The following is a 12,951-nucleotide window of genomic DNA, read 5'->3' as shown; positions in this document are numbered from 1 at the left end:
CACTTTCATTAAAGATTTAAAATGTAACTAAAATGCTAAAATTGTGAAGATTTCAGTCATTTAGCACGACTTAATAATGCTAGTACCAGAGATAGATGCATTGTATTGTCAAAAACAGCCCATATTTATGTAGTACAAGCATTCTACTTTCCAATAAATAGATAGATAGAAGATTACATTTTCACAATTGTGAAATTCTACTATATTTTGGGGCCAAAAAGGCGTCTTACTGAACCTACTCCTGTGTGTAAAGTGGGGATTGAAATGGGGCTCCAGTACATTTAAGCTGCTTGGAATGACGTTTCCAGTCGACCTAGATAGAATGATTAATTTAAATTATAGGCCAGTTTTATATATTATAGACAACACTTTGAAAAAATTATCAAAACAGTATCTCGCCCTCTTTGAAAAGATTACCATTTTAAAAACTTTGGTCATAGCTTAATTAAATCATCAGTTTCTGTCTATCTCTAGTCCAGATGAGAATATGTTACGTAATTTAACAAATAAAATGTATCCTCTTATCTGGGATTATAAACCAGATAAGATCAATCGAGATCTTTTATGTCAAGATTATTATAAGGGTGGTTTAAAAATGCTAAATTTAAAAGCATTTATACAGGGACTAAAACTTACATGGGTAAGACGTCTGTATAATTCAAATTCAAAGTGGGTGAGATAAGTATCTATTGTGGAGCAAATAAATTTGATTGAAATAAGTTATATTGGGCATATTAAAAGGTCATCAAATAAATTTTGGCAAGAGGTTTTTGATGCTTGGAAAACCCTTAATCAAATTAGAAAAACAAGATGTATTGATGAAATTCTATCGTATTCTTTATGGGAGGTAGAAACTTTAAAATTGGTGGTTCAAGAGTCTACTATAAAAACTGGGCAAACGCGGAATTTGGACAATGCAAGATTTGATAGATGACCAGGGAAAAGTTATGCCATTTCGAAATTTCCAACAATTATATAAATTTAGGCCAAATATTTTACATTATTATGGAATAGCACACTCGCTTAATGAGTAGTTTAACACGATCAATATTAAAGTAGAGTAGAAAAAAAAATCATGCAGTACTACCTTTTAACATAGTTATCTTTTTTGAATCAAAAAAAGGTTCAAAGGAAATGTACGGAGTATTGAATAAAAAATATGTTACATTTACTGCAAAGGAAAAATGGGTGAACCATCTTAATATGACTGGTATTAACTGGGAAAAAATACACACTTCGTGTACAAAATATACTAAAAGCACTAAGCTTTGCTGGTTCCAATATAGAATTGTCCATAGAATTTTGGAAACTAATTCACTACTTTACAAGATGAAAATAAATAGTATCAACATATGTACATTTCGTAAAGAAGGACCAGAGACCATAGCACATTTATTTTGGAGCTATCCGATGGTCGCCAGTCTCTGGCATGCTCTAAACACCTGGATTTTTTTAAATGACAAATATTGAACTGCCTTACTGAGAAAAAATAAGAATGTCGAAAATATGTCGAGAAATTTCAGGACAGTATTCAAATGTCAAGTATTTGTCAAGAAATTTTAAGACCATATTCAGAATGTCGAGAATATGACGAATAAATTTCATACAAATTTGATATAAATGAGAATTTGTCAAGAAAAATTAAGGCACAAATCATACTTTTTAAGAATGTCGAGTAAAAGTTCATGAAAATCAAGTAAAAAACTGGTCTTTTCAGACTTTTTGACTTTTGTAGCGTATGGATGAAGGATCACATACACATTACCATATTATTTTGTTACAAAAAAATTACAGATAAACAACTGAATGTTTGACGCACAATGGTGTACATGGGATTATAAATTAAAGAGATCATGAATTGTGCTATTTTAATGTTACTTAATATTATTTTACATTAATTTAATTTTTTAAAACGGGCAAATAAGGGGTTCTTTACCTGAACGCAATTTTTTGATTTGATGTATTTCAAATTTTCGTGTGATTTGCCTCTTTTTTAAACTATGTGTGTGTGTAGAGTACTAAGATGTACGTCTGATATTTTTAATTATTTTGAACAATCATTATGTTCAATGCCACTGCTGGTAGGCGTTTCGTGACGGTCCCAGTAGTCAGCACTTATATATTTACTTCAAAATTGTATTGAAATGTTTAAATATTTTACTGTTTATATATCACTAAAGCTATTCAGAAACAAAAGTTTAAACAATCCCATGATTATCATAAGTAAAGAAACATGTACATCCCCCTATAATTAATAAGAGATGATAACGCATTAAAATTCGAATTGAAATGCTTTACTGGTTTTTAGCTTGAACTATGGGATTGAAAGTGAAAACATTAATTGGTACAAAACACTATAAAGCAATAACGATGACGCTTGCAAACAAGAATATACAAGAACAACATATGATTTAATATAACGTTTCTTATCATGCTCTATAAACTCAATACCTTTAATTTTCAGCTGTATTTTCTTGGAAAATTTTCCAACTTGCATACAATATTCTCCACTATCACCTGATTTAACGTTCTTTATTGTAAGGTGGTATTTTGTGCCTTGATTGGAAATTGTACAATTTTCGTTTAATGATTTTTCTTTTCCATCTTTCATCCAATTTACAGATTGGTCCTTATAGCGTATTTTACAGGTCAAAGTCGCATCTTCTCCTTCTATGCACTCAATATTGGAAGGGCCTTCAAGAAAATAATCTGTAAAAAAAACCAAAAATTACAAATGTTTAGTTAATCTTTATACCAACTTCATGTTAATAGATGAACATATTACTCCCAATGGTATCACAAGCAAATTAGTCAGCACTTTTTATAGTGACATGACTTATCATTGATATGGTCATTGCTTGTTACTTATTTGTTAATAAAATGCTGATTTCTTTGCAACAGTTAAGTGGTTTACCCGATATTTTCAAATTCTAACACAAGTACTCAATAAGAATGTATTTTTATAAAGTTATGTCTTTTGTCATGATTTAACGTTTCATACATTTCACTTAAAAACTGTTGTTTATTAAACAATTTTGGTGATTATTATTCAATAAATCAACATGCAGACATCTTATACGTGAAGGTAAGTTACTAGTAATCGTTTAAAATAATATTATTTACAAGCTTAAAATGTCGCCACTCAACCTAAAAGGTACCCATACAGATTTACCGAAATGGGAGAATGTTATAGGATTTTTTTACCGTTAACACCCATATATCACAATCACTGATAATGATCATACTAATAAAAAGCAAAAAAAGAGTGAAAGGAAAACCACACGTCAGAACCGAAAGCCGAAATAACACAAAACACTTAACCTAAACGCCATGTATGGGCAGACAATTCAGAAGAAAATAATTTCATTCTAATTCATAAAATCAACTGACTGAAATTATTTATTGTTGTCAAATCATTAAAGGCGGCATATTGTGGAACACTTATTAAGTTCATCTCATATATTTTATGATTGTATGAAACTAATCTCTTAAACATGTTAAAGGAAGGGATTTAACTTAATTTTTATATGATGAAGACATTATCGTTCAATAGTTTTAATTGAGTTCTTGAGTTTGCATGTTAATTGTAGTATGACGGCATCGTGAAAAATTGTGCAAATCCTGCTACTAGCATGACATTTAGCACAAAGCTTCATCTAGTATTTATCTTTGATTTCAAATAGGGAGATAAGGCAACTCTTCCGGTAAAATTAAAAAAGGCGGACATTATTCTTAAATTAGCCCAATCAAAGCGGCTATTTGAAAAGGTGTTATAGTCCTGCTACTATCATTATATTCGGCAAAACCTATGTTATGTGCTACTTTTGGATATACTTTATATAGTATATGACTTTAATCAAAGACCTGAAAGCTCTGAGAAAAAATTACGGCACTCTCCCAAATATTGTGATATCTTTTAAGCAAGTCTTGATTTTCACGTTCCGTAATGTTTAACATTGCAACATGTCTCGTAAGCATATAATTGATATTTGTATGTTTGTGTGTGTAAAGTGAAGATGACAACTGGCTGTTTCTTTAATACAATTGAATAGGTCAAGACTACCTGAATGATCTACAGTATCCAATGACTACTGACTTTTTTCTTGTACTCATAAATAGGCCATGACTATTTGAATGATATACATGTACAATATCCAATGACTAGTGGCTGTTCTTTTGTACTTATAAAGGCTACCTGAGTGATCTTAAGTATTCTAAGTAAATTTTTTTCTTGCAATTACATTTTTCTAAATCAAGAATACAGACTACTAGTATCCTTTTCAAACCAAATGCTTATGAAGAGCCTGTTGTAAGCAAGCTCTTATACCCCATAAACTCATAAAATAAAATACTAGTGACATATGTGTTTCTGTTACTTGAAGAAACTTATATTTCTGTAGATTTAGACAATAGTAAACAGTGTAATATTGTTTTACTAGTTTTATTTCTCCTTAAAGATTAGACAAATATGAACACTTCTTTGATTGTTTTATATTATGTCACTCAGGTCGCTTTATATGAAACTTGACACCACTTCTCTGCCATATTGTTTTGATGACAACTCTGCCCTTGACAATGTTGACCCATGTAATTGGTATTCATTTTTAACCATATGTCATAGGTGGTTACTTTTGCACTCAGAAACAAGCTTTCAGGTCAAATGTCTGTCTCCATCTAAGTTAATGACATTGACCAATCATGCTATTAAACACAGTTTCAAAAGTGATAATGCTGTTCTCGTGGGTTACCATATACATGATATATATTCAACTTGTGTAGCATTGCAGTTATTGAAATTTGTGTCAGATTAGAACAATGATCTATACCTTTAATATTTAGGAATGGATCTTATAGTTTAATAGAGAGCAATAGTATGGGACCCCTTCACGGTAACAAGAATAAACAAGCTTGAAAGGATACAACGTTAAGCGGCAAGATTTATCACCACAGATTACAAGTCAACAGAGGACGGACGGGATACGTCTCCAAAACGCTTGCCAAACTGGAACCACAACAAGATTTCCAGACAAGGCAACTTAGAAGTTAATAATAATGTAAAAAGTAGTTGAGGAGCGGATATAATTTCCTTAAATTTGCCAATTCAGGGGCAGCAACCCTACAACCGGTTGTCTTATTTGTCTGAAAATTTGGGGGCAGATAGATCTTAATCTGATAAACAATTTTACCCATGTCAGATTTGCTCTAAATGCTTTGGTTTCAGAGTAATAAGCCAAAATCTACATTTTACCCTAATGTTCTATTTTAAGCCATGGCGGACATTTTTGGTTGGTTGGCCAGGTCACGCCAAATATTTTTTAAACTAGATACCCCAATAATAATTGTTGCCAAGTTTGGTTTAATTTAGTCCAGTAGTTTCAGAGGAGAAGATTTTTGTAAAAGCTAACGACGACGGACGACGACGACGGACGACGACGAACGCCAGACGCAAAGTGATAAGAAAAGCTCACTTGGCCCTTCAGGCCAGGTGAGCTTAAACGGGAGAAGGTTTGGTACCATTAAAACGTTTAATCCCGCTTGAAATGTTTGCATCTGTCCTAAGTCAGGAATCTGATCTACAGTAGTTGTCGTTTGTTTCTGTTATTTATACGTGTTTTTCGTTTCTCGTTTTTTATATAGATTATACCGTTTGTTTTCCCGTTTGAATGGTTTTATACAGTCTAGTAATTTTGGGGCCCTTTATAGCTTTTTGTTCGATGTGAGCCAAGGCTCCGTGTTGAAAGCCGTAAATTCATCAATAATCATGATAATGGTTTACTTTTATAAATTGTTATTTGGATGGAGAGTTGTCTCATTGGCACTCTCACGACATCTTTCTATATCTATTAGATGCTTTGCCGGTTTCTTGCTTAAATTAAGTGTTTGAAAAAGTTACTTAACACATTAGTTGGTACAAAACAATATTGGTACAACACGATTACTTATACAAATAATATTATAAAGAACAGCATCTTATTTGATATAAAGTTTGTACCCCCCCCCCCCCTTTCCACTCATAAATTCCTTTAACTTTCAGCTGTAGTTTTCTGGAAACGTTTCAAACTTTCACACAATATTCTCCACTGTCATCTGATTTAACGTGTTTTATATTGAGAATGTGTTTTGTCCCTTCAATAGACTTTGTACAATTATCGTCTAGTTTAATAGCATTGCCATCTTTAAACCATTCCACAGGTAGACTTGTAAGGCTGACTGTACAGCTTAATATTGCATCGTCTCCTTCTACATGTTCTATGTTCTTAACATTTGAAGGGTCTTCCAGAAAACAATCTATTTAGATAATTATCATAAATAATAGAGAATGTGTTTGTTGCAGCCATGTGTGTAACAGCGTATTTGATTTAAAGTAAGAAATGTTAGTTTCACTGGGAAATTAATACACTAGGGTTTTCGATATCACAAACTAGTCAAAACATAAACTATTTTTATGGGTACAACGACATAATTAGTAGAAATAAATTAACATAAAGACATCTTTTACGTTAAGGTATGTTATTTCTAATCTTTTAGAGTAATATCATCTACAATGCATGAAAATGTCGCCATTCAAATCAATAGCTAACCAAACCTATAAACAGACTTAGTTAGAATGGATACAGTTACGATATGGTTGTCAGGTAATTATAAATTGCATATTTTGGTATTAATATTGATTCACTCAAATGATCTTGGTATCGAAAATAAACACATTCATTCTAAAACCAGTTGGTAGGAAGATACGGATATGCTTTCTTATACATTTTGTTATTACTTTAGAAGCATTTAAAATTTTCTTGGGGTTAAAGTTTCGTGGTTATGTCTCTATGTAAGATTTCATGGGGAATCAATTTTGTAGTTTTCAGTAAATGGTAGTGGTATTATGAGTACGTTAATTCTTATGATTTTTTTTTTAATTTTGTGGATATTATCTTTCCAAGAAATAAACGAAATTAAATCTTACAAGAAAATTTCTACTGTAACAGTTTATAAAACTAAGTCTTTACGGAAGGGGTTTGATTTTCATCAGATGAAGATATAATGGTTCAAAAAGAGCTCTGGACCTTGTATTTCAGTAACTGCAAGCAGTCCTTTGTTAAAATATGTATTAATATCATTTTGCTAAGTTTAATGTGTTACCTATTGTTGCATGCGATATGATAGATATGTTTTATCTACTTTACGTGACTCTGCATTTATGTATGCCGTTATACTTTGAACGACAACATTATCTTATGTCTTCCTATGCGAATTTCAAACGCGCAATTTTACACCAGTACTGAAAACTTTGCATCCTTTACGGGTAGACTTTACATAGATAAAAAGTGTCGTATGTGTTACCTATTCTTACATGCGATATGGACTACTCTTACTGAATTTTATACATTTGACATGAAACTGAACTTATGTATCCCGTCATTCTTTGAACCACACAATTATTAAGCCTTACCTCTTTTCTGTGGAAAGACTTATTGTATTTGTTCTGATATTATTAATTCTTTGTACTTTTCTGTGGAAATACCTATTGTTTTTCTTCGGATTATTAAGTTTTTTTTTAACTTTTCTGTGGAAAGACTTATTGTTTTTGTTCTGATTATTAGGATTAGGTCTTTCCACTTATCTGTGGAAAGACCTATTGTTTTTCTTCTGATTATTTTTTTTTCTTCCGTCTAATATTTGTTTCGCAATATGTCGATTAGATATTTGGTATATGATATCGAACAGTTTATGCGCTTTTGAAATTTACCCTGCGTAACCAAATACTTTTCTTTGTAGGAGTTATCTCCTCAAACACTGTTTTCCTTATGTTCACCACTCCTTCGCAACCGTAAAAGATAACGACAAATTCATTTTACAAAATTGCTCGTTATATCCTCCGCATGATTTGTCCTATTTTGACCGAAGCGATATGAACGCTCCATATGAGAGTTATTTCTCTATATGCATTTGATATACGTGATATGCATTTTTATCTTGTAAACCAAAAGTCATAGAGACCTAGGATCTTTTGATTTGAGGTCCTTGGTCCAAAAAAATGAAAATTATGTCAAGGTCAAAGGTCAAGGTCATATTCTTATTTTTGAATTTGGCTTATTTCCACTCATTTCCAGAAACCGTATAAGATATCGACAAATTATTTTTTTCTTAATTGTTAGTTGCGACATGAAGTAACACGTAAATTTTGATTGCAAGGGTACGTTGGACGTAAATGTGAGTTTTCTCCCCTCTTGTATTTAAAAATACGCGTATGGTGATATAACTGATTAACCAATATATTTCAGACCTATGGTTTTTTGATTTCAGGTCCTTGGTTTATGACCTTGAATTTGATCTCAAGGTCATAGCTGAATTTGACGTTCTAGATTCTGAATTTTGCTTTTAGCTCAAATGTATACAATATAAAGCCATAAGACCTTTGGCAAACGGTATCAAACCATTAAACCCTGTAAACCGGAAGTAGCTATTTATTGTACTTTATTAATATAAAAGTTTATAGAACCAGATATTTTTGGAATCAGTGTCAAGTAAACATTCAAATATTATCGGAAATACATTTTTCAAACCGGAATTTAGAAAAAATCTCCCCTATTTAAACAAAATATTGTATAGAAAATATATATTTTTGGAATCAGCGTACAATAAGCTATTGCTTGACATTTTAAACTTAATTTCACAACTTTCATATTTAAATACAGTGTTGTGGTGGAAAGACATTCAATTGTTCTCTGATCAATTATTTTTTTTTAAATATTATTAGGTCTTTCCACTTTTCCGTGGAAAAACCTATTGGTTTTCTTCTGAAATTTTTATTTTGTTCTTCCGGCACATTTTGTTCTTGCATTAAAAAATGGTTTTGCAAGATGTCGCTTTGATTTTTTCGCGTATGATATCGAACAGTTATTGCGCTTTTGAAACTGACCCTGTCAAACCGTACACTTTACGGTGTAAGAGTTATCTCCCCGAACACTGTTTTTCTTGTGTCCACGACTCCTTCGCAACCGTAAAAGATGACGACAAATTTATTTGACCAAAGTGCTTGCTATATCTTCAAGATGACGAGTTGGTATGCACCAAAGTACTCCGGAGTCTCCAAATGAGAGTTATTTCCCCTTATGCATTTAATATAAGTGATATGCATATAAACTCCTAAACCGTAAGCGGTATCAACCTAAAATCGCTATATTGAAGGTCCTTGAGTCCCAACTTTGAAAATTAGGTCAAGGTCAAATGTCAAGGTCATGTTTTAAATTTGAACTTTCACTTCAAACTGCTTTTCTCAGAAAAAAGTTAGGAATAAAAAAAAAAAATGTGAGCAAAATATTAGTCGCGACATAAACGTAGTCGAGAAAAATTGTGAAAATCATACGCATAGTATTTCGGGGTTTTTCGTGCCACTGAAATGAAAAAAAACGAACAGATTGACTAATTAAAGCTTCAAACTTTACAGCTCTCGTGATGCGTTCATTCAATTTATCTTTATAAATCATCCAATGCCCACAGCCGCCAATCTAGCCCCTCCCAACCCCACCACCGCCTCCGCCTTTTTTTTTTAGGAATCCAATTATTTTTTTATTATGAAAATGCCAATCCTTCTCTTTTGATGAATAAATTTCTTTCTGAAATACAAATCTATTGCTGCAAAATAAATGCTGCTCCAAATCATGTACATGTTTTTTCTGAAAAATAATCGAAACAAGTTTTGTTAAAGTACTACAGCACCAGCATTATTTTTGTGTGCATGCAATGAATGAGTCGACCAGTGGTCAGCGATTGGACAAAAGTTTACCTGTAAAATTAATCAAGAAAATATATTTTCCGTTAGCAGTATAAATCACGTGCAGTCTGCCTGACGTTCTAATCTGGGTTGAGAAATTAAAATCTATGACATAGTATTCCCTTCAAAGTTCGAAAATAGTAGTAAAATCCTAGAATCAAACATGCATTTAAATTAAATAAATCTGTTGTGAGTACCTGTAAATATGTAAACGCATGCATGGTCCGACATCAATGACCTGTTAATGAAAGAAAATTTAATCCGTGAGCATATTCTTTATACATAGGTGTGGTCAGGAACTCGTCTCTCTCTGAAAAGGATTAAAATAAACTTTCTGAGTATATCTGCTTGGTGCACGTGACGTCACAATCGCTGCATCCGGTACTTTCTTAAATGAAATAGGGGTTTCCCCTTTTCGAAAAAATATAAAATGTGCACGTACATTTAAAACCATGCAGGTCAGGTCCGATTTCCTTTATATATAAAATTGAATACAATGCACACACAATAAGATCAACAAGTATATAGTACACGACATACATACTGGAAAGCCTACTTAAAAAAACTTTTATAAAGGAAGATACAAGGATTTTTTTTTGTTATCGTGTATATATCCTTACATGTTCCTACAAATGTCATAATTTTAATAGAACTAAAATGTTTCACAAAGCAGTTGTCGTGTGTTCCTAGAGGCTGGGTCTCTAGTGTTTAAACATGGACACTAGGCTCTCAATGCCGTTTTCACGTGTTCCTAGAGGCTGAATCTCTTGTGTTTAAACACGGACACTAGGCTGTCAATGCCGTTTTCACGTATTCATAGAGGCTGGGTCCCTAGTGTTTAAAAACGGACAATAGGCTGTCAATGCCGTTTTCACGTGTTCCTAGAGGCTTGGTCTCTAGTGTTCAAACACGGACACTAAGCTCTCAATGTCTATTTTACGTGTTCCTAGAGGCTGGATCCCTAGTGTTTCAACACGGATACTAGGCTGTCAATGCCGTTTCCACGTGTTCCTAGAGGCTGGGTCTCTAGTATTTAAACACGGACACTAAGCTGTCAATGCCTAGTTTACGTATTCCGTGTTTAAACACGAGCACTTGACTCTCAATTCCCTTTTCGCGTTGTCCATGTGTTTAACCGACAACCAACCAACTATTACATGCATGTTGTGGTCCCTTGTGCTTAATTCGGGTGCAATATCTCATTTGTTTCGTGTTTGCTTGATTCAAGCTACCCTATATCACGTATGAATCAATCAATCAATCAATCAATCAATCAATCAATCAATCTATCAATCATGTTTTAGAGGGGAAAGACCGCCAACAATTTTGTTCTTGCGATAAATGTTTGTTTCGCAAGATGTCGCTCAGACTATCTTTGTAAGAGTTATCTCGCTATTCACTCTTTATCATCAAATGTGTGCATTTCCTTCGTAAACAAAAGATATCGACCAAATTCTTTTAACACATTGTTCGTAACATTCTCAGAATGTTTTGGCTAATTTGGATCGAAACGATTCGATGAAATTTTATAGGAGTTATCTACCTTTACGGAATAAATTTGTCGGTATTTTTTTTTAACTCATAAACCGTTACCCTATAACCATGGAATGTTTTTATTTGAATCCCATGGGTCCTACATTAGAAAATTAGGACAAGGTCAAAGGTCAAGGTCAAGTTCTCAATTGCGACTTTTGCTTGTTTTTGCATTTTCTCTGACACTTTGTAAGATACATATAAAAGAACAAGTACAAAATGTCTGCTTTATTGTCATGAAGTTATGCTACATTAAATCTGATACAATTAAATGCATCTTATAGGAGATGATGCCCCTGCAATGTCTTGATATGAGATTATTTTAATATAACCGTAAGTGACCTCGAGAAAACCGGAAGTTTTTTTTTTTGCATTTTTTTTCAAATAAAATTACTGAGAATCCATATATTTTGTCTTTTAGATACATAAACCGATTACTGAAGACTCAAAATGACATAAAACAAACCGGAAGTGGCCAATTATCTCCCATTCTACATACAAAAGTATATACAATGTACAAACTATCTATTTTTGGAATCAGTGTGAAAGAAGCTATCAAATAAGACCAAAAGTGACATTCATTTCATCGGAAGTAGTCTAATATCACACTTACTTCGCTCAAAAGTATAAGTTAATCATTATTTATTGCATTATTATGAAGAAGCTACTTCTTATCAAAATTTCTTTGTTATGGAAAAACTTTCAATTGTTGTCTGAACTACTGGTTTTTAATTCTATTTATTATTATTACTTTTACTATTAAGTTTGTTTTTTGTTATATCTTCTTTACGTGACTCTTCATTTATGTATGCCGTCATACTTTGAACGACAACATTATCTCATGTCTACATGTGCGAATTTCAAACGCGCAATTTTACACCCGTACTGAAAACCTTCCATCCTTTACGGGTAGACTTTACATAGATAAATAAAGTCGTATAAGATAAGCAAAATGAGTATGTTAAATTTGATGTATGCCTTTTTGTGCTTCTTCGTTACATTTGTTGTTTTTATAGTGATATTATGATGATAACACACTATTGACTGCTGTACCCCTATTTTTGACATTTTTACTCTTTGAGTATGTTTGTTTTGTTCATGCATCGTTGACAATGTATCGGAATTTGATGCGACTGTCATACAAGTGATAGGTTTAGCTAGCTATAAAACCAGGTATAATCCACCATTTTCTACATTAGAAAATGCCTGTACCAAGTCAGGAATATGACAGTTGTTAACCATTCGTTTGGACTTTTGATTTTGCCTTTTGATTTTGGACTTTCCTTTTTGAATTTTCCTCGGAGTTCAGTATTTTTGTGTTTTTACTTTTTAATATACGTATAGAGGAGGGTTGACATCTCAAGATGATGTTTAACCCTGCTGCATATTTGCACCTGTTGCAAATCTTGAGCCTTGTATGGATTTTTATTTTAGTTCATTAATGTGCATTTTCTCTACATCATTTTAAGTATGGTATCTTTGATTAATTGGGGTCCATTCCACTGCTAATGGCCGTTTCGTCACGATCCGGGTGGTCGGCAGTTTCATGATAACTTCAAATATCAGTGAAATGTTACTTTTGTATTTTGATAGATAGAATGGTGACGCCTTCAAAGTTTAGGTTTATTTTACCTCTTTGCAATGATTAT

At 32.6% G+C, this 12,951-nt stretch overlaps 2 protein-coding genes across 3 annotated transcripts in view; one reads left to right on the top strand and one right to left on the bottom strand.

The window, feature by feature from the left end:
• Positions 1–12,951, top strand: part of LOC134681246 (acyl-CoA dehydrogenase family member 11-like) — a 533,340-nt gene that overhangs the window by 382,183 nt on the left and 138,206 nt on the right. The window lies entirely within an intron of this gene.
• LOC134681487 (ankyrin-1-like) overlaps positions 1–12,951 on the bottom strand; it is a 54,384-nt gene that overhangs the window by 39,786 nt on the left and 1,647 nt on the right. The window contains exons 3-4 of the mRNA XM_063541123.1: positions 6,145–6,288; positions 2,452–2,709 (exon numbers count right to left, since the gene is read on the bottom strand). Coding sequence (XP_063397193.1) covers positions 2,452–2,709; positions 6,145–6,288 — 402 coding nt within the window. The remainder of the gene's footprint in view (positions 1–2,451; positions 2,710–6,144; positions 6,289–12,951) is intronic.

Source organism: Mytilus trossulus, chromosome 8, assembly GCF_036588685.1.
Source record: "Mytilus trossulus isolate FHL-02 chromosome 8, PNRI_Mtr1.1.1.hap1, whole genome shotgun sequence".
Lineage (NCBI taxonomy): Eukaryota > Metazoa > Mollusca > Bivalvia > Mytilida > Mytilidae > Mytilus > Mytilus trossulus.
This window is presented reverse-complemented; position numbering and strand designations above follow the sequence as displayed.